Source organism: Schistocerca serialis, chromosome 3 (genome assembly GCF_023864345.2).
Source record: "Schistocerca serialis cubense isolate TAMUIC-IGC-003099 chromosome 3, iqSchSeri2.2, whole genome shotgun sequence".
NCBI lineage: Eukaryota > Metazoa > Arthropoda > Insecta > Orthoptera > Acrididae > Schistocerca > Schistocerca serialis.
Genome location: NC_064640.1, coordinates 367076461 through 367100476, shown reverse-complemented (window position 1 = coordinate 367100476; position 24016 = coordinate 367076461). Strand labels below are relative to the sequence as shown.

Genomic DNA, 24016 nt, shown 5'->3' with positions numbered 1-24016 from the left:
AAGTGCCCCCAACCACCAAGGGGAGGGGAATGTAGCTGGGCAGTCCTGAGGGGCCACTGTAGAAGGCTTCGACAAGGTCACCACTGTCGCCAGTGAGTGACATTGTTGTAGTGTAAGTGTAAGATGAGAGCAATCGAACAGGGTTCAACCAGTCATACTTCTTTTTATCCTCTTGATAAGTCATCCTGTCTGAGCTGTGGTAAAAATTGCTGTTTTGAAGAGCTCGCCGCAGTGCATAGTGTGAAGCAGTCGCCTTCCGTTTCTGGTGGTGGCGCCGCTGTGGCAATCGCAGCTTTGGTGTCTCCCTCTGGTGGGAAAAGGGGAAAGGTTGCCAGTTCACGTGCATATAAGGGGTGCTATGAGCTCGCCAGTGGGTCAGTCTCTCGTCCCCAGCTTGCTAGTCGGTCTCTCGTCTGCATTTGTTAGGCAGTTAGTGTCTGTCTGTCATTCAGAGTGCTAGTATGTCTGTCGTTCGGATCAACCTTTAAAGCCAGCAAAATGAGAGTCTTCCCATTCCGCCAGTAAGAGAACTCAGCGAGTGGACGCCCAGTCGGGGCTTAGTTCCTGCATCTGAGTCTGCGCGTTAGGACACCAGTCTGCTCGAGTTTGCTCAGGCAATGGTTATTGGCATTTGGATCGATCGGTTGGTCGGTCGTGCACTGAGACACAAGATGAATTGTCCGTCTTGAGCATCGGCGCATGTGAGGTCGCCACGTGAGTCCAGTGGATCGCAGCATGTAGCGAGGGGTAGTGACTTTGTGGTCGACATGAGAGCAACAGGAGTCAACCCACGACATCAGTCTGGCCGGTGCGAGCTGCAATGCCATGAGACGGGAGATCGGCGCGCCTTCCTGCGTCCATTGAAGAGGCTGGCAGCAGACGGTTCGGGAGAGTGATTTAGGGGTGCTGTGCCAGGTCTTCTCGAGAAATCGCAGTTTATTAGAAGTTAAGTGATTGGTGATATGTTGTTTGATTTACTCTTGTTAAATTCTACTTGTTTTCTTGGTGAGGTCACCAGCTGTTTCGCTTTGGGGTCATCCCACAATTCTTCTCTGTTTGCCCACCCGCGGGAAGGTGGTTGTTTATAAATTGGGTGGTCCGTTATTCCCTTGTGGAGTAGGGACGGGTTAGAGCAACCTGTGGTTCAGGTTGTTCGGTAATCTCCCTATCAATGTACCGTACCTTAGTAGCTGAATCTGTCATGTTTGTTGGCTTTGGTGTGTTAACGAATTTATTGCTTGGAATGTAATGGCCTGATACCTGAAATATGTTTTGATCTTTGGAAACTTTGATATTATTGCCTATGATCTTGAGAAGCGGTATCTGTGTACTGTAGAGCATCTTAACTATTGTTTGGCCAACCTTGTAGAATTTTATATAAGATTGCATTTCATGGGCTTTTATTTAAATGATCATTTTAGTATATAAAGTTGCCACCCTTTCACCGTAAGACTTTTCTTAGAAGTTAAAATCAAGTTGCACCTTCGGTGGCAAGGTTAATATTTTAATTGTTAGTGTTTTGCACCATTTCCATCCCTCCTACGGGGGTGCATAGTGTGTGTGATTGTGTAAATTGTTAAAACTTTTAGTTTAAAGTTATCTGCTGTGTTGCAGATTTGCACCAGTGTAGTCTTTCAGAGGCTGTTGTGAGCAGTCGTAACTATGGCCGTGTCAAAAGGGAGCAGCAAGGTTCTCTGCCCAAAAGCTTATACAATCAAAACTTGTTTCTTTCTGCCTCTGAATTTTTTGTAACTTTGATATTTAGAGGGTGCTTTCTGATTATAATTTTAAATCTGTTTCTTTTTAAAAAAATGCTTTTAGGCACTATTAAAGTGAATAAAATTCCCATTTGTTAAAATGAATTTGGTTATGATTTCATCAGTTACTCCCTGGCAACTACTTCCATGCTTACATAGTGTGATTAAATGTGTTAATGTTCTTGATGAATTACTAGTAAATAAAATAAATTCTTACAAATATTCTTTGAAAATAAATCACAGTTCACTGTCCAGGGCTTGTACTCTGTAATTTTCCCCTCCTTTTGGAGGACCACGCAGTCCACCTAGCAGGGAGTGTAGCACTCTCCACAGCTGACACAGGTAGGAGGAGGGGCACATGGAGTGTTCGGATGCAGTAGATGTCAGCAGTCTCCACATGCAGTGCTGGAAGTGCACTGGGAAGATATGTGACTGAATTTCCAGCACTTAAAGCACTGCATAGGGTATACCATCACCCTCACCTTTTCAGGTAATGAATCACCCTCAAAGGCTAAAATGAAGGCACCAGCAGTGATGCTGTTATCTTTAGGTCCCTTATGTCCCCTATGGACAAGCTCGTCAAAGTGAACACCCAATCATTCAAAATTGGCGTGTAGCTCATTAGCGGACCACAATAGGAGATCTCGATGAAAAATAATCCCCTGGACCATGTTTAGGCTTTTATGGTAACTGACCAAAACAGGAATTTCACACAGCTTGTCACGTGTGAGCAACACCCATGACAGGGCTGGGGATGCAGTATGAATCAAGACTGATCCATTCCATATTTTGGGCATTGTCGCCACTTCCCCAAACTTATCTTCAAGGTGTTTCAAAAATTAGGAAGGATTCCCATCAGTTCTGCTGCCAACTAAATATTAAGGCGAATATGGTTCTCTTTTGTCTATAGCCCTATGTTCCTCCCAATAGCGTAGCGAGTGAGGGGAACGATTTGGGGTTGTACTTATCTGCATTAAAGCCTACCTTGCCTTTCTTAGAGACTGGTGGGGCCATTCAGTTACCAGCAAAAGATGACATGTTCTACTTCACTGTGAGTCATCTGCCCTGATGCCACCCACTCCAACCAGGGGCTTTTCCCCATGGGCTCTACTCAGTCTCAGCAAAGGCCACCTGGCAGGATGGGCATTGTCAGAAGTCCTGATGCCCCAGACAGATGGGCATCTACTCCTTGGCATACATGGGGAGTTTGCAGCTCAGGCATCAGCAGTGTGATTCCTGTGTTGTCAGGGGACTACAACCAAGTGAATACATGATGGTCCTCCACAACCAACTGGCTACCATGGTGGATATAGAGTGCCAAAAGAGCCATCGTAATTATGGGTGCAGAAGACGACAGTGGACAGTGAAAGTAGATGACACATCTTGTAACGTGTCCTTCCCCAAATACCTCGATTACGGGTGAAGTTGCAGAGCTATGACAATAACAAGTGCAGAAGGTCTCAGCACATGATGGATATATGATGCACCACATAAGGCGTCCTTTCCCAAAAGGCTCACACTTCTGTAGAATTTGTAAAGGTGGAAGTCAAAACCTAAAAGGGGACCATAAATGATTAGGCTGAAAAGTAGGAGACTCCTTTTAGTCACCTCTTATGACAGGCAGGAATACCTCATGTATATTCTAGCCCCCGAACACACAGAGAGGAAAAGCAGAAGCAGAGACAAGGATGCTGACTGCCTTTCAAGGAATCCTTTAGCAGAACACAGCAATGTGGATGAAATATCAGTCACTGTTGTGCATTAAATAATATTCTGTTGAACACAGGGAAGTTCCAGCACTATTGACAATCACAAAAGCTTTGGAGGAGGAATCAACCAAAGCAGAATTCCAATCAATTAATGGAATACTGTATGAAAGGATTTACAGTCAAATGGGGTGGGAATGGTTATCATCCCAGCTCATCTACAGCCAGCTATCCTGAGGCTTTTCTACGATGATCCAACCTGTGGGCTCTTGGGATTTCTGAAGATCTGACATAATGAGGCACAGGTATCATCAGCTAGGTGTCTACCAGTCCATTGGACACTATGTGAACCACTACATGGAATGCCAACAATGGAAGCACATGCCACAATTATCTTAATGTGAAGCTCACAAAATAGCAAAGTTCTCTGTAGAAGACGACATTCTGAAGCACAGAGCATGCCTTGTGATGATCTCTCATCTTGGAAAAGTTTTCCAGTTGAGATTAGTATCAGAGGTAATTTCATGTTGTGGCATCATTGGCAGGATGACAGCTGCCTACCATCCGTAGAAGAATGACCTTACAGAACACTTTAATAAGATGCTGGCAGATGTATTCTAGATGCATTTTATTGGAAAACAGAAAGATTGGGCTACAATACTGCCCGATGTGACATCTGAAGCCAGCAAAACAAAGCAAGACGCTACAGGCTTCACACTGTTCTTTCTGCTTAATGGTTGTGAGAACAGAACAACAATGGATACACTGTTCCCATTTTGATCGGAGAATAGTCAGGATAATTATGTGAAACACTTATCAACCACGACTGGAGAAGCAGAACAGCTGGCTCACATACAGACCCTGGATGCTCAGGAAAAGGACCAAGAGCACTATAGTGCCAAACCGTGAGATACAGCCCAGGAGACTTGGTTTGGATTTTTATGACTGTGCAGAAAGTAGGACTATCGGAAAAGTTACTAACACATTACTTTGGGGCCTATTATATCCTTTGATGGATGTCATAAACAAAATTGAGAATTATGACCCTCCATCAAGGAGACAGAAGTGCAAAGACGTTGTACTTGTGTGCCGTATGAATCCCTACTACAGTCCTGAGGTGCACATTGATGATGGGGGCTTCTTGTTCAAGGAAACTGAAGACCTGCTCAATGATCGTGGAGCTTTGACGCAATGGGCTACCTTTGAGGCTCATCATACTGAAGAAGATGTAAGAACATGACCAGAATGCGAGACGCCACAAGTGCCGCCATACAGAGGACTACTGACATGATATAGATCCGGGGCGATATAGTCAACTCCACTGAGAATTTCTGGAACAGCTGGTTATTGTTTCTCCGGGAGAGGGAGCAGTGCCAGGAGTTATGGCACATACAGGGTGGCGTAGAGATTTGTGTCATTGGCTGGTGTACTATAGGTCATCTGTTCAAACCTGACCACCTTCACTTACTTGATATACAGTATTTATCATTTCTGGAATGTTCTTCAAATATCTTAAGTTTGTAATGTTTCTGTATTCTGGTATATTCAATGTCTGTATAAACCATTCAGCCTTTGTGTGGGTCTATTTGTAAAATTATCATCTTGGCTTGTTTTCACTTCTCCGGCTCACACCAGTCAGGTTCCGGTTGTTGCGGCATACTGCTCTACAAAGAAAATTTAGTAGGTCACCGGAAGTAGACACAATAGCAAGGCAAGATATTTTGTTATTTTTAATCATTTAGTTGAAACGAATGACGATATTAATGTTTTTTTATGAAATACAGTGTAATAAGTACAACTGTATAGTGTTCCTCACATTTCTATTCAAATTATGATGTTTATTATGGAGCAAATAATACACTACTGGCCATTAAAATTGCTACACCAAGAAGAAATGAAGATGATGAATGGGTATGTATTGGACAAATACAGGGTGTTTCAAAAATGACCGGTATATTTGAAACGGCAATAAAAACTAAACGAGCAGCGATAGAAATACACCGTTTATTGCAATATGCTTGGGACAACAGTACATTTTCAGGCAGACAAACTTTCGAAATTACAGTAGTTACAATTTTCAACAACAGATGGCGCTGAGGTCTGGGAAACTCCATAGTACGATATTTTCCACATATCCACCATGCGTAGCAATAATATGGCGTAGTCTCTGAATGAAATTACCCGAAACCTTTGACAACGTGTCTGGCGGAATGGCTTCACATGCAGATGAGATGTACTGCTTCAGCTGTTCAATTGTTTCTGGATTCTGGCGGTACACCTGGTCTTTCAAGTGTCCCCACAGAAAGAAGTCACAGGGGTTCATGTCTGGCGAATAGGGAGGCCAATCCACGCCGCCTCCTGTATGTTTCGGATAGCCCAAAGCAATCACACGATCATCGAAATATTCATTCAGGAAATTAAAGAGGTCGGCCGTGCGATGCGGCCGGGCACCATCTTGCATAAACCACGAGGTGTTCGCAGTGTCGTCTAAGGCAGTTTGTACTGCCACAAATTCACGAAGAATGTCCAGATAGCGTGATGCAGTAATCGTTTCGGATCTGAAAAATGGGCCAATGATTCCTTTGGAAGAAATGGCGGCCCAGACCAGTACTTTTTGAGGATGCAGGGATGATGGGACTGCAACATGGGGCTTTTCGGTTCCCCATATGCGCCAGTTCTGTTTATTGACGAAGCCATCCAGGTAAAAATAAGCTTCGTCAGTAAACCAAATGCTGCCCACATGCATATCGCCGTCATCAATCCTGTGCACTATATCGTTAGCGAATGTCTCTCGTGCAGCAATGGTAGCGGCGCTGAGGGGTTGCCGCGTTTGAATTTTGTATGGATAGAGGTGTAAACTCTGGCGCATGAGACGATACGTGGACGTTGGCATCATTTGGACCGCAGCTGCAACACGGCGAACGGAAACCTGAGGCTGCTGTTGGATCACCTGCTGCACTAGCTGCGTGTTGCCCTCTGTGGTTGCCGTACGCGGTCGCCCTACCTTTCCAGCATGTTCATCCGTCACGTTCCCAGTCCGTTGAAATTTTTCAAACAGATCCTTTATTGTATCGCTTTTCGGTCCTTTGGTTACATTAAACCTCCGTTGAAAACTTCGTCTTGTTGCAACAACACTGTGTTCTAGGCGGTGGAATTCCAACACCAGAAAAATCCTCTGTTCTAAGGAATAAACCATGTTGTCTACAGCACACTTGCACGTTGTGAACAGCACACGCTTACAGCAGAAAGACAACGTACAGAATGGCGCACCCACAGACTGCGTTGTCTTCTATATCTTTCACATCACTTGCAGCGCCATCTGTTGTTGAAAATTGTTAACTACTGTAATTTCGAAAGTTTGTCCGCCTGAAAATGTACTGTTGTCCCAAGCATATTGCAACAAACGGTGTATTTCTATCGCTGCTCGTTTAGTTTTTATTGCCGTTTCAAATATACCGGTCATTTTTGAAACACCCTGTATATTATACTAGAGCTGACATGTGATTACATTTTCACACAATTTGGGTGCATAGATCCTGAGAAATCAGTACCCAGAACAACCACCTCTGGCAGTAATAACAGCCTTGATACACCTGGGCATTGAGTCAAACAGAGCTTGGATGGCGTGTACAGGTACAGCTGCCCTTGCAGCTTCAACACGATACTACAGTTCATCAAGAGTGGTGACTGGTGTATTGTGACGAGCCAGTTGCTCGGCCACCATTGACCAGACGTTTTCAATTGGTGAGAGATCTAGAGAATGTGCTGGCCAGGGCAGCAGTCGAATATTTTCTGTATCCAGAAAGGCCCGTACAGGACCTGCGACATGCGGTCGTGAATTATCCTGCTGAAATGTAGGGTTTCGCAGGGATCGAATGAAGGGTAGAGCCATGGGTCATAAAACATCTGAAATGTAACGTCCCCTGTTCAAAGTGCCATCAATGCGAACAAGAGGTGACCGAGATGTGTAACCAGTTGCACCCCATACCATCACGCCGGGTGATACGCCTATATGGCGATGACAAATACACACTTAGAATGTGCGTTCATCGCGATTGTCGTCAAACACAGATGGGACCATCATGATGCTGTAAACAGAACCTGGATTGATCTGAAAAAATGACATTTTGCCATTCGTGCACCCAGGTTCGTTGTTGAGTACACCATAGCAGGCGCTCCTGTCTGTGATGCTGCGTCAAGGGTAACCGCAGCCATGGTCTCCAAGCTGATAGTCCATGCTGCTGCAAACGTCATCTAACTGTTCGTGCAGACGGTTGTTGTCTTGCAAACATCCCCATCTGTTGAGACATGGCTGCACGATCCGTTACAGTCATGCGGATAAGATGCCTGTTATCTCGACTGCTAGTGATACAAGGCCGTTGGGATCCAGCACGGCGTTCCGTATAATCCTCCTGAACCCACCGATTCCATATTCTGCTAACAGTCATTGGATCTCAACCAATGCGAGCAGCAATGTCGTGATACGATAAACCGCAATTGCGATAGGCTAGAATCTGACCTTTATCAAAGTTGGAAACGTGACTGTACGCATTTCTCCTCTTACACAAGGCATCACAACATTTCACCAGGCAACACCGGTCAACTGCTGTTTGTGGATGAGAAATCTGTTGGAAACTTTCCTCATGTCAGCACGTTGTAGGTGTTGCCACCGGAGCCAACCTTTTGTGAATGCTCTGAAAGGCTAATCATTTACATACCACAGCATCTTCTCCCTGTCAGTTAAATTTTGCGTCTGTAGCACGTCATCTTCGTGGTGTAGCAATTTTAATGGCCAGTAGTGTAGATAGCCGATAGTGGTTAAGTGTTGCACTTCACTGATGACTCTGCATTTGGTTTTGGACTTAATTGTGGCTCTGACATGACATATTTCAATAACTGGAACTCAACATTGCTTGAATTGAGGCTTCAAACACTGCATCTTTTTTTTTTTGCCTATACCAAAGGTCAATATCAAGTCTTTAATGCTGATGTTACAATAGTTCAAAAATGTCATTATCAACATTGAAACATCAAGGCTTAAACCCAGAACAAATATTTTGTAAATAATGCTGATCACTGAACATTTCTAATTGTCATTGCTGATATCTTAGAATTAAGTGAAATAATTATTCAATAAATTTCAGGGACTAAATAAAAATTACACCAAACAGAAAATAGCCTGATTATTCTCTTTAGCATATATTTAGCTATTCTGTGTCTGTAATTAAAACAATTTCACACTTGTGTATACAATAGTAAAAGTAATTTCACACTTACCAGAATGAAATATCGTGGCTGACTGTCCTTTCTTGACAACTTTAAGAGTTCACCCTCCTTCAGAAATATTCTGCCTGGCTTGATTATTTCATAATTATTCAGTTGAGCTTGGAGCTGAAGTAATTTACTTAAATGATCCTGGGCAACATAAAAAAAATAACTTTACAAATAAGAAATACATGTTTGACAAGAAAGCATATTATACACTGAACTTAACAACAGTAGCCGAACAGCACTCTTTAATCGTAAATTGGCACTTGGATGCTATTACAACCTTTTTACCAACACAGAATGAGACAGAGCGCCATATGCTCTATGGAAGAGCTTAAATACTCTAAAGTTGAAAGCCAACTGCCTGCCAAAATATTTTCAAAAATCTCACAAACATTCCAACTATTCTTCACAAAGTTACATCAATTGATTTGGATTCAACGAAAAGGAGTATAGGAGAAGACACATCTGCAACAAAGTACAATTGGGCATGTCATTTCCAACAACATACAAGGACCACCAAAACACGCTGAAGCTGATTCACAGAACTAGCAGTACATTGAATGGAACAGATATTCAGGTATTATTAAATGCTATTAACTGTTGCAGCTGATGACAGACAGAGTGCAATCATACTGACATGTCATTTATGTATAATATTCTTCCTGCAGCAAACAATAAAGCAATCCGTGTAGCTGAACACTGGAAATGTAAGATTTAATGATAATTCTGGGTACTAAACAAGCATGTTAAAATTAAAAAGCATGTATCAGATAAAGTGTGAATAGCATTATGAATACCTATTGGGATACTTTGAATCCAGATATTATGTGATAATCTGCAGACTGTCATTCTGCAATAACGTAAAACTGCAGTGAAGCAGCAAATATTTCTTACAGTTAAACTGAAAATTTTAAAATAATGTTGTGGCAATCTGCATTTCCTCAACAAAATCTCTAACTTTTTTGTAACTATGACATGTCATGCTCACAGATGTTTAAATATTTTACAATGCAGTGATGTTGCTCCACTTATGTGGCCATTGAGAGCTATTTCATGTACCCACAATGACATTTCACCCTCTTTTTAAACAGAGAACTTCATATTAAAAAAAGTTCTAAATGTATTACCACTGAGGAGACAATTTTCTAATTGAAACACGCAGTTATTAAAATCACATTATAATTACCCAGTTTTGTCTATCATAAAATTTCTTTACATTATTACATATATGATACAGACAATTCAACTGTATATGAGCATGTCTTGGGATTGTTAATAGAGAGAGAATTTGTATCTCCAGCAAAATTCTTGTCTGGAAAATAGTGTACCTAGACGGAGATGACATTTCAGAGTGCTGGTAAAATACAGTCTCTTTTTCCAATAATTTATTTATTCTACATGGGTTTAAATTTTCATGAAATTCTATTCTAGTGATACAGAGTGCCATACCCACTTAATACAGAGATAATATCACATCAGAAAAAAAAACTCAAGTTGTCATGAGATCTCCAGGGTTTAAATGCCTAACTTGGTAGGACATTTATAAATGGTCATTTGCCTGGGAATTTGCCCAAAGCAGTTTTAAATGGCCAAAAATCTGGGTATTTATAAAAAAAAGTACCTTTTAAAGTTTTTACTGCTAGAATGTACAATTTACCAATTAAAATAAGGGATGGTATGATATTCCTGATATTAAAAACTGTTTTCACTTAATCCTATGTATGTCATTCATTTATTACTAAGAACAAAAGGAAAGAAGAGAGAAGCATTTTTTTTTTTCCTTTTTAAACTAGAATTACAACTTGCTGTACCAAGGAATGGCGCATGTTGCTCACAGCTGCTTATCATTTATAATATTACCAGATCTACTCTCCACTCTTGGTTTCTCTCTGTCGCAGCCACACACACACACACACACACACACACACACACACACACACACATTAAACAACTGTGTAGTGATAAGCTGGTATAAAAAAACATTGTCCTTAAGTCATCGCTTTGTAATATAATGCATTTTATAGCCCATGTTAAATCTCTGAATATTATTGAAGAATGATCATTGATAACAAAATTATTACTCAATGTACTAAACAATTGACACGTGTTTCTTGATGATAAATTTATTCTTAAATGTTAAACTGCTTTCAGTGGGGGAGGGGGGAGAGCAACATACGAGACAGATTATAGTTTTCTGTTCTGATCCTTTCTTTTATCTACCTTTTCATGAGTGCACTGCTGTGATGATAAAATAATGACATTAGCACGAGTTTAATAACAAAAGAATGAATGCACACCTTGCAGCTTATCTTCCTGATCCAGCAGTACAAGGTAGTAACCTGAAGCATTTTGAGGTGTTTGATGCAACAAGCTTTGTTTGTGGCACAGCAAAGAACACTGGACTAAATGTTATTCAGGATAGAGAGAATTTCTTATAGGGACAAACAAGGAATAGGATCCAGACAAAGTATGTGGGAAGGAGTGAGTCCTCTCCCTCAGGAAGATAAAAATCATCATGTAAATCCTTCATTGTGGTGGTGAGGTTTACAAGGAACTTGTGAATTTGCAGAAGCTGCCATAGAAATTCTGGGCACATCAGTTAAATCTGCAGTGACAGAGCATTCCTTCAGCACTTGCAAAGACAAAATGGAAAGGAACCCAATGGTCAACAAGGAATAAGATTCAGGAGAATCTGGGGCAGAGTCAGAACTTGATGATTCTTCTTCATCTTATGAAGATCAAGAAACTGACAACAATTTTTTAATTTTTTTTGCTGTAGTATAATATAAGTAAACATACTACCTACAGGCTAGCTGCTTAATTTAAGCTATACTTTATTTCAAAAATACTTTTAAACTTGAGTGTTGCTTTCTTCTTTTGTTATGCCCTACCCCAAGAACTGACCCCATTAAAGATCTAAAAAGTTATATTTACAGTCCAATTTGTTTTCCCTAAGAACTTTGCCCTAACTTTCAAGTATCTTTTTCAACTTGGTTAGCAAACCACTAAAAAAGCAGTGTCACAAAACACCTTTTCCAATACAAAATATTAGAACAAAATTTTTTATAAGCGCCACTTGCCAATTCATCTTTAAAATGCATAATTGTCTGGGCATTTTGGGCATTTGCCCACGCATTTATCCTTGGCATTTGTTCCAACTTATAAATTCCCAGGCATTTTACACCACTAACTGTGACTGTATATTAATAAAAAATAAATAGCGATAATTGCAGCCAGCCATATATAAATTTTTCTTCTTGTTTCCATACACGCACATAAATGATCTGTCAGTTTGGGTGTGCACTGATCAGAATGATTATTCACAGCACAGCTATCTAGACGAAATGTACATTACAGATTTACTTTTGTTTATTGACTGGAGTCCTTACACTACCAATTTTCAGGGACTCAGCCCTCTTTTCAGGTGTATCTGTAAGTAAAATAAATAATTCCTCCAAACTGCAGGACCATACACATGCAAACAAAACTGGAGAAAAAACATAACTGGGGATTAGAAAAATGCACACCATCATGCATACCTATAAATAGAAGGTTGATGCATTTATGTCAAAGCTAACTTGTGAGGTAACAAATCAGCTGTACAGGACTCGTCAGACTGAATACGTAAATGTACGCACGCAACATGCACATTTCAACTGCAACTGACATAAGTCTTCCACAGTCTGAAAATGCTAGCGATAGGGCATAGAGTCTAAAGCAATCAAATAAAGCCAGATGGGAGGCAGAAGGCTGAAAATAGCAGGCTAAAAACTATGTAACATGTAGCTAGCTTACAAAATGACCAACCAAACAAATGTTTATGATGTGCTGTCATTGGAAGGCAGCACACAGATAACATGTAAGTGAAACAAGGAAACTGCTTTTCCAAGTATCATTAGCAGAGAAATTGAAACACCTGCAACACTATGCTAGCACACTGCACCTAACACTTATGAAATACTTTTACAGAGCGCCGATGTGTCCCATCTGTCAATGGAATGAGAATTGAGCAGTGGCACTATGGGTCACAGCCTCATAGACACAGCGTAAGAAGCACACATTACAGACTGAAGTGTAACCAGGGTTAGTGTTGGAGACACAATGAAAATTGGTAGTTAGAACTGGCTATAGGTAAACAGCCAAAAGTAATAATGGCACATGTACAAGAGATGTTCACCCTTACAGAAAAATAATGGATTGTGATCACAGTTAATGGAACATATAGTAAACCTGACCTAAAAACAATAGAACCACAGAACACACACACTCGCAGCTTAATACTAATGACAAACAATCACTCAATATGGAACACATGCAGAATATAAATTGGTATGCGCTGAAGTTAGCATTACTACATAAATTACAGTAAGGAGCTATCGTCACGAATAAAACACTAGGCCAGCTAATTAAAAAGCATATATATATAAAAAAAAACAAGAAGCATAATGAACAACAATGTCACAATTTAGAACCAGTGGCAAAGAGGCCCAAACATAACAGAAATGCCAAATTGTGACGCATCTCACGAGGTAAAAGTTGAAATTATTTTCCAAGAGGAAAAGGAGACCAATATACAATAAATGGGCAATATAGCAATAAAACACATTAAAAACTCTAGGTCCAGTCACTGTTGTATGTTTTTGGTATAGTGCCAGCAGCCCAAGTTAGATAGTCAGTAATGGGCTACTGAAAGCATTGCACAAAATTATTCAATATTTTTTATGCGTAAGCTCTATTTGTTTGTTAACAGAAGTGTCAGGATTACTAGTTTTGCATTTAAAAAACCTTGATCTTTGCTAGTATAATCAGTGCAATAGCCTTAGGATAAATACAGAGCTTATGCTTGAGAATATACTGAATAATTTTGTACAGTGCTTTCAATAGCCCATTACTGTCTGTAGCTAACTGGCTGTTGGTGTTATACCATAGTGCTGCCCCAGTCCCTGGGACCTAGTGTTTATATGTTTTATTGCTATAACTGTATATACTTTTTTAATCAGTTGGCCTAGTGTTTTATTTGTGATGATAGCTCCTTTACTGTAACTTATGTAGTAATGCTAACTTCAGCACATACCAATTTATATTCTATATGCGTGTTTGGTATTGAGCGAATGTGTGTCAATAGTATTAAGCTATGAGGGTGTGTGTGCTGTGGTTCTATTATTTTTAATCCACATTTACTACATGTTCTGTTTTAACTATGGTCTTCATGGACTATTTTTCTTTAAGGGCGAACATCTCTCGTACATGTGACAATATTACTTTGAGCTGTTATCTACAGCCAGTTCCAATTTCTAATTTTTGTTGTGCCTCTAACACTAATCCTAGTTACATTTCAGTTTGTAATGTGAGCTGCTTATGCTGTGTTTACAAGGGTGCAACCCGTAGCGCCACTGCTCAGTTCTGTTTCCACTGACACATGGAACACATTGGCGCTCTGTAAAAGTCTTTCATAAGTATTAGCTGCAGTGCACTAACACAGTGTTGCAGGTTATTTTGGTTTCTCAGTTAATGATACTTGGAACTGCAGTTTCATTGTTCCACTTACATGCTATCTAAGTGCTGCCTGGCAATGACAGCAATTCATAAACATTTGAGAGGTTGGTCACTTCGTTAAGTGCAGCTACGTGTTACATAGTTCTGCCTTCTACACAGTGTCAAATGTTGATTTATTTGGTTTATTTAGACGCCATGCACCATTGCTGGCACATTCACGATATGGATGACTTACATCAATTGCAGTTGAAATGTGCTTGTTATGTGGACACATTTGGGCATTCAATCTGATGAGCCTTTTAAGTTAACTTTGACATGGACACCTTGACCCATAATTTATACTCTTAGGTATATTCAATAATGTGGGTTTATGTGACCCCAATTATCCTTTTTCTCTCATACTGTTTACATGCTTATGGTCTTGCACTTTGGCGATATTATTTATTTTAACTTACAGGTATACTTGAAGACAAGATTGATTCCTTGAAACCTGATAGACCACATACCGAACACTTGGGCAATCTTTTCCTGAATACTGCTCAAGTATTCAGGATCTGCAATCCCCAACAGGTTGGATTAAAGAAAGTCATTGAAGTAATTCAAAACTCACTCTCATAGAGCCACTACTGTTTGGTTTGATTAGTACAAGAGTGATACAGAATTACTCCATGAGGATAGATGGGGATCCTATGAGAAAAAAAGACTATTTTTTCACAGAATGATGTTGAGGAAATTAGAGAACCCGCATTTGCAACACACAGCAGAATGATTATACTGTCTCTAACATTCCTCTAGTGCTCGGACTGTAATAACAAAATAATGGATATTGGGACTCATACAGAAGCATTCAGGCCATCATTTTTCTCTTGCGCAATCTTTGAGTGGAAAAGAAAGGGAATTACTTTGAAAACAGCACAAGTACCCTCCACAATGCCCAGTGCAATGTCTCTGAGAGTATGTATATAGCTGTAGATGATTTTGTTTCTACACTCTACTGTGTAATGTTCAGTATTACTTCACGAAGAGAAAAAGCCTATTTTGCTTGCCTACACACGTCAAACAGACACACGACTAATATGTGGGGCAGGATTTACACATTTGAGCTTCAGAAGTGGTGTGTAATATGTCCAGACACTCGTGCACAAGCCAGAGACAAACTAAGTAGTAAAGCAAAATCAGAAACACTGAATTTGGTTTTCAAATGTTCCTTTACATATGGAAATCGAGGGTTACTGCCTCAATTTAATTGTCACATCACTGCAAAGATGAGTGATATAGATACTAGTGGCACTAGTGTTAAGCTTCAGGGCTCAATGGCATCCCTATGAGAATCTTGCCAAGTACTGTGGTTGAGCTAGCCACTCTTTGAAGTATAATCTACCATTGATCCCTAGAACAAAAAACAGTGCTCAGTAATTGGAAGAAAGCACAGGTCACGACTGTCTACAAGAAGGGCAACAGAAGCGATCCACAAAACTACCATCCAATGACATAGATATGTTTTAGAATCTTTGGACATTTTCTGATATCAAACGTAAAAAGGTATCTCTAACAGAATGACATCCTCCAAGTCAATCAGCATGGATTCAAAAAACAATTATCATGTGGAACCCAATTCACACTTTTCTTACACAATATCCTGAAAGCCATGGATCAAGGCGTTCAGGCAGGCGCAGTATTTTCTGATTTACAAAAAGCATTTGATTCAGTACCACACTTACATTTATTATGAAAAGTACAATCATATATGATATCAAGCAAAATTTGAACTGGACTGAGGATTTATTGGTAGGGAGAGTGCACCACATTAACTTGAATGGAAAGTCATTGACACATGAAGAAATAACAGAGTGCCCCACAAGTGTGTTGGGAACCTTGCTGTTAATGGTGTATATTAAAGACCTTGCAAATAATATTAGTAATCATTTCACAGATAATGAAATGGAAAATTTTCAACTAGTTTTGAAAAACTTGGATTCTTTGTTGTGCTATCTGCCATATAGGGGAAAGCAAATTATTGCGTATGGGGATTTCAATGTAGATTTTCTAGAACGGTCCGATAGGAAGCTTGACCTTGAAGTATTACCTGGTTCTTTCAATTTGACAACCGTTGCTGATTTTCCTACTCAGGTGGTACAGGAAAGCAGCACACTGATAGATAATGTTTTCATAGACCAAGACAAATTTAACCAAATAAAAACTTTTTCTGTTGAGAATGGTCGGTCTGATCATGAAGTACAGCTAGTTACTGTATATGATATAGCTCCATACAGTAATGAAAGGAGTCCTCCAAAATAGTGCAGTCAATTAATGATTTAACAATTGAAAATTTTAGGGAATGCTTGCAACAGTTGGACTGGGATGGGATGTACAGGGAACCTGATGCTAATTTAAAAATTTAACCTATTTCATGATGCCTTTGTGAGTGTACCTGAAAACAGTTTCCCTAAGAAAACAGTGGAATATAATTTTAAGAAACCATGTAAAAAGCAATGGCTTACAAAAGGGATAAAATATCTTGTAAAGAGAAAAGGGAAGTATATCTTATAGCTAGGAGGAGTAATCACCACGAAACAGTGAAACATTATAAAAACTACTGCACTGTATTAAGAAAAGTTATTAAAAAGTCCAGAAGTAAGTGCATTATGTCTGAGATTAGCACATCTAATACCAAAATTAAAACTATTTGGAATATTGTTAAAAGGGAAACAGGGCAACTAAGAGCACACAAAGAGTGTATTTCTATCACACTCAATGAAAAGTTTGTGAACAAGAAGTCAGAAGTAGAATCATTTTATAAATGTTGTACAGAAAATATGATCCAGCTATTCATTAGAAAATGCAAGGCAGTATACGAAAGAGGCAATACCTATGCACCTTGATAAAACTGAAATTCAACCCATCTCTCCTACTGAAATCAGGAAAATAATAAATTCACTCAAAAGTAAAAGCTCACATGGAATTGATGGCATTTCCAACAGTACTACAAGCTTGTTTCCAACAAATAAGTAGGATTCTCAGCCACATATGTAGTAGCTCACTGAAACAGGGCATTTTTCCAAATAGACTGAAATACGCTATTGTTAAGCCATTGCATAAAAAAGGGAATAGGTCTGATGCTAACAACTACCGCCCAATCTCACTTCTGACAGCTTTATCCAGAATTCTTGAAAAAGCAATGTATTCAAGCATAGCATCACATATTTCTAAACATAAAGTACTAACAAAATGTCAGTTTGGTTTACAGAAAGGCTTTTCAACAGAAAATGCTACATCTGCTTTCACTGACCAAATATTAAATGCAATTAATAACCGAACATCACCCATTGTGATATTTTGTGATCTCTCAAAGGCTTTTGATTGTGTGAATCATGAAATTCTTCTAGATTAGCTTAAGTATTGTGGTATGAGTGGGACAGTGCGCAAATGGTTTAATTCATACTTAACTGAAGAATGCAGAAGATGGAAATTAACAGTACAGATGGGCTGCAAAAATCAGCAGAGTCCTCTAACTGGGGGGGGGGGGGGGGGGGGGGGTAAATCAAGAATGGTATCCCACAGGGTTCAGTCTTGTGTCCCTTATTGTTCTTAATATATTTTGGGAAAACACAGTTTATACAATTCTGTACCGTAAATGGCATAACACCACTGATAAACATTGACTATGAACAGAAGTCTGCTGCTAAGGCAGAATATTCAAAATTTCTGGGTGTGGGCATTGAAGAGAAATTGAATGGGAGGAAACACATAAATGAATTGCTGAAATGGTTAGGTTCAGCTACTTATGGTATTAGGGTTATTGCAAATTTTGGTGATAAACATGTCACGTCAGTAAATTAGCCCATTATGCCCATTTTCATTCACTGGTTTCCTATAGCATCATATTTTGGGGCAATTCATTGTACAAAAGCTTGTAATCAGAATAATAGCTGGAGCCCACCCAAGATCACCTTGCAGACATTTATTTAAGGAACTTGGGATATTCACAGTACCTTCGCAATACATATATTCATTTATGAAATTTGTCATTAATAACCCATCCCAATTCAAAAATAACAGTGAAGTGCATAGCTACAACACTAGAAGAAAGGATGATCTTCACTATTCTGGATTAAATCTCACTTTGGCAAAGGGGTGAATTATGTTGCCACAAAAATCTTTGGACATTTGCCAAACAGCATTAAGAGTCTGACAGATAGCCAACCAACATTTAAAAGAATTTCTGAATGACAACTCCTTCTACTCAATAGATTATTTTTTAGATATGAAGTAGTAACTGTAAAAAAATTAATTAATTATTTTAGGTAAAGAAAACTTACGTTACAGCAACACGTTCCACATCATTATGAAATGCATTCATGACCTATGGAACAAGGATTAATGTATCTATGAATGAATGTATGTATGTATGTATGTACAGCGATAGGATATGGTTCCTGCAGTACAGGCAAGGGGGTTTCTCCACCAATGGGCTTCAATGGTGTTTTCAAGAATGCGACTTGAAGTGGCATGTAGGCTTAACAGGTGTGCTGCTATCCAGTATAAATAGCTGTCACTCTGTAGTAAAATCATTTACAGCCCAGCAGTGCTATTGGAATATGGAGGCTATAGGCTATGCTGGACAAGAGGATGCCATGATGCTGCATGCAGCAGTCGTGAGTTAGGGTCTCTGTCACCATACCTGCCTCCTGCACTACATCTGGACTTGGTGCCACAGCGTGACAGGGCTACCCAGGTCCACCCCATCAGCGAGGCCTGACTGCACCAAGGAGCCAGCTATCACTGCAAGAATTCCGGCAACCTCGACATGCTGTGTGCTTGTGGCACGACTAACGTAGCCAGGTTGTGCGACACATACTGTGCACAGGTGTCGGCAATCCTGGGTGAGTTTTAGAGCAGCCAGCTGGGTGCTAGCACTTGCCATGGGGCCACTGCATCCCTAAGGGGGGGGGGTGTGGTCACTACTCCGCATCGGCGGCAGAGTGCAAATGACTGAGTAAAATACCATATTTACTTTAATATGCTGTGTTCCCCTGGGACGACACTGTCCTGCAACCCTGACAGAACCCTCTGCTGTCTGCCATCCTGCATCAAAGCCACCACAATCCCCCGGGATCAGCTTCATTTGGTATCAGCAGTGGAATCTTTCACCCAGTCACCACGTCATTTGATGACAGCAGAAAGAGTGACACTGCTTACAATTGTCACCTGTGGATGAAGAATACGACTCCACTTCTGCGGGGATGCAGTTTTGTTGACATACGATGTGGCGGGTGCAATGTTTTTGGTCGACTTTGAGTATCACAGCAGACCAGTGGGTCAGATGTATAACGTGTATTTGTGGGTTCAATATGTGGCAGGTAAATGCAGATGGGGTTCTGTGGATAAGGAAATAAGAATGTTGGTTTTTGCAGTGGGTGTTATCACACAAAAGAGATCTCTCTCTCTCTCACTGTCTAGTAGCAAATAAGCTGTTAATCATGAGTAACAATTCAGGAGGTGAAACTAAATTTAGTCCTCATTTCCATGTCTAAATAATAATTATGTGCAGCCAATCAGGCAAGAGTAGTTAGGTTGTAGTAAGAAGTAATATGATAGCGTCACAGTTAAGTGTTCTCATAATCTGATTTCATGTTCCTGTTTTGACATTTTCATTGAATGTCATACTCTGGTGTCATGATAATTCCAATCACAAGAAATGCACGGTATTGTGGACCATCTGTAAGGCACACAGGTGTACAACAAGTGTTGCTCAGTATGTAAGCATGTAAAGACGTAAGAGGTGTAGGATTGAAGTATGTTTAAGTGTCCTTGTCATTTCTGTGTGTAATTGATAAAAGGTAATAATGTCATGGTCAGTACCACAGTGAGAGAAATTTTCAATGCCACAGGGGGCTCCTCAGATGAGGTGTTCAAAATTTTAAAAACTGAAGTGGACAATACCCAACTGTCTGAGAATGGAAGCACTTCGGGATAGGGAGAAAGAAACAGCTTACTGCAAAACTCCATAGTATGTGGAGAAGAAGCAGAGAGGGTTTGATGACTGGTGGATTAAAAATTGTCCTTGGGACATGAGGAATAGGAAGATTTTGGAGAAGATGGATAGAAGGGAAAGAGAGGAGGCATATGGAGAACATTGGCAGGAAGAGGGACAGTCCTGGAGATAGACTGACTGATCACACAACTTGTCCAACAGCTGTTAATATAGTTAACCCAATCAATCTGGAAAGGTGGAGGAGAGAACAGAGAATCTGGTGACTGGTGGGACAAGTTTGTGAGTGGGAAGATTATGATAATTATTAAATGGAGTGGCAACATTATACAAATTACTGAGAGTTTACACAATGCATGGAATAAGTTGTTAAAAGCATGGGGAGTATTGTAGAAGTACCAGCTTAGATATCATATGGAATTGTGGAGGCCGGGGTAGCAGGAATGAGTGTGGGCTGTACAAGAGTGAATAAGTGTGTGGATAGCAAAGTGAGTGATGCAAGTGCCACACTATCTATCTCATTGCAAGATAATGGGTGTTTTTTAGAGGCCGTAGAGCCTGGACAAAATGCACAAGTGCATCTGCCAACTAAATTTGCAACATGCAGTGTGGAACTGCAGATGATAATGCTAATTTAGACTAAAAGTTGTTGATAGTTATGTTGCAGATGTTGTGGCTAAGATGGTAAAGAACATATATTTCCATATGATGAATGTGTTCCCTAGAGCTTAGGAGGAAACGAAGAAGCTGTGGAACAGGATGTGAGGGCATGGAGGGAGGGAGGGAGGGAGGGAGGGAGGGAGGGAGAAGTTGCCAATGACACATAACTAGCAGGGCAAAAAAGTAAAGGTAGAATGTGATGTGGGTTCCAAGAGAACTAATTCAGTGGAGTAGTACATAAGTAGTCTAGTAGTGTAAGAGTAAGTATAGTAAGCTTAGTAGGTTAATGGGGTCTCAGAACCATGTGGTTTAAGCTGCCAGACACTCTTGTGATGGAAACCTGTTTCATAAAATGTGAAACAACATTCACTGGGCATGGGAATCTCGGCTGTAGATTGGATCTATGTGGAGACTCAGGGGTCTGGATCTTCAAGGGGGTAATGTAGCAGCACTACTGTTTTTTGGATAAATCTATGGGAGTATGTGGGAGTGTGGAGGTAAAGCATTGCAACAGCTGCTGCCACCTGGCAAGTGTGTGATGTAGACATTCCAATTACAGTAACAGGGCTGTTTATTCATTGTTAGACAGGCTAGGTTTGGCTCTGCAAAATGGGCAGCACAGCAGTAAGATACTTGTTGCAGTACAGGCAAAGAGATTTCTCCACCAACAGGTTTCAGTGGTGATGCCAAGAATGTGACTGAAAACAGCACATCGGCATAAAAGGTGTATTGCTATCCTGCTTAAAGAGATATCACTTTGTAGCAAAATCATTCGCAGCCAAGCATTACTACATGGAGGCTATGGCAGACAAGGGGACATCATGAAGCTGCCAGCAGTAGTCACAAGTTCAGGCCTCCATCACTATACCTATCTCCTGCACTAACAATAAGTCCACTTTACAGACTTTGAGCCGTGCCACGACAGGGCTATCAAAAGTCCATTCCATCAGCAGGCCTGACTCCCACCCAGGAAGACACTGGATCAAGTCTCAGGCATGGCAGCTGCCTTTCACCAATAACAATACCATCATAGCAGCAGCTGCGGCACATCCCACCATCACCCATTGGGTCACAGTTGTCCACCAAGGAGTTGGCTACCACTGTAAGAATTCTGTCCACTACTGATAATGCGTGTTTTGCAGCATGACCCATGTAACTGAGCTGTGTCTCCCATACTGTGCACTGGTGTTAGCAATCATGGACACGCATGCCACAGCCAGCCAGCTGGGCACTTGCTGTCCCCTGCTGGCCCTGTGGCCCCCCCCCCCCCCCCCCCACTTGTGCCGATAGGGGCTTTTGCCACCCCACATCAGCAGAGTGCAAATGTCTGAGTAAAATAAAAGGTTTATTTTGGTAGCTGTGTGTTATGTGGGCTGCCACTGGCCTGCAACCTTGCCACAACCCTCAGCCACCTGCCATCCTGCACTGAAGCCACTCCACTATCCCCATGGTTGGCTTCAGTATCACTAACACAAATACAGTAATTATGTGTATGCTGCTAGTTCTGTATTAAATGGCTGAAGTCTGAGAAATTTAAACATGTTCCCTGACAGAATCACCTTGTGCAATGAGACTGAATACATTACACCTACTTGTGGAGAAGTGTCTTACATCTACCTGTAGAGAAGTGTCGACTGATATGATGCGCAAAAGGACATTAACTACACACCAAATGTTTGTTTCAAAACCCAAGATACTGAACATGTGTAACACAACAGCAGTTACTTCTAATCAAAAATCTCCAAGATAATATCCTAGACTGTAAACAGAAAATTAGAAGATGCAAGAAGCTTCCAAGGGGGGACAGGAATTTGTTTCACTCAAGAGTCTCGAGCAAAATAGCAACATTCTTGAGAATCAGTTTGATCTGTATGGAAATAAGATGCATGGCAAACACATATGGATACATTGTGTATGGTCAGGTCACTGACATATATGAAGCCAACCATATTCAATAAAAGGTGGACCAGGAGCCAAGTATCAACTAACGTCAGTTTACAGAAATTCCACGAGGTAAAAAATACTGAGCAGATGTACAATCAAGGTTTATCATATGCAACAACCCAGTGCCAAGATAGTTATCTTACCTTAAATACCTGAATAAGTCCAAACAACACATCATCTACCACTGTTAGATATCTTGTTGCAACTTCTGGGTCACAGATCTCTCACCAGGGAGTTCTATCACTTTCAAGGGGTTGCTTGATAAACCGCCAAACACACACAATGGCGCCATGTACCCAGCATATAAAGTGTCTCTCGCAATGTGAATTAATCTAAGGACAGTGCATAATCAAAGTTTAGCCTGCAGAAAGATTGTCATGTTTATCTGTAATGCTTCTGGGGTATGTTGCACCCAGCTAATATTATGGGATGGTGCCAACAAGGGGATGCAGATGTTTTCATCAGGATCAGCAAGAAGAGGCATATATTTCATTACATGTCTTTCGTACGAGTATTGTTAATGGTGCAGTCTATAATGATAATATCCTGCAGTGTGCCTTCTTCAATATGCATGTTGAACTGGATTCCACCTACTGAATGATAGATAACATTCAGTCACACAGGGCTGGCCTGGTAGATGAGTATTTGTAACAAGTGGTCACTGTTTGTCTAGTGTGGTCAGTTTGCTCCCTGGCCTTGAATACGATACAACACACACAGGAGGCTCCAGACTGAAAGGTTGCATTTGTAACTTTGTCATGACAGACCACTGCTGACCTCCAGAGAGCACTACCCTGACAATGAGAGCCATAACAGGAAAGCCTACTGAATGGCCTAATCCACAATATGGAGGGTCATAGTATGTCTTAAATTGCCATGCGAGGCTATAACATCTGTTACTGATATTCTGTAGGTCACTTGTGGAATGTAACCAGCATACATAACCAGCACACATAATCAGCATACCCATGTCACCTTTTGAATCCCTAAGACTTCTTGCCTTGCAAGTGAAACTTTCTCCACTTACTTTATTTTGCACAGTTTCAAGTACATACTCTCAGTCACTGTAAACAGGAGAATTGTGTTTTTGGCCCTCTCCATACAGAGTGTCCAGGAGGAATGGCCAATATTCAGGGATATGACAGGAAGGGTCGTTTAGAGCAAAAAAGGCAAATAAACATGAGCTCTTA

General features: G+C 40.6%; 1 protein-coding gene across 1 annotated transcript in view; it reads right to left on the bottom strand.

The window, feature by feature from the left end:
• Window positions 1–24016, bottom strand: part of LOC126470185 (uncharacterized) — a 130990-nt gene that overhangs the window by 83530 nt on the left and 23444 nt on the right. The window contains exon 4 of the mRNA XM_050097842.1: window positions 8741–8878. Within this exon, the coding sequence (XP_049953799.1) occupies window positions 8741–8878 (138 nt within the window). The remainder of the gene's footprint in view (window positions 1–8740; window positions 8879–24016) is intronic.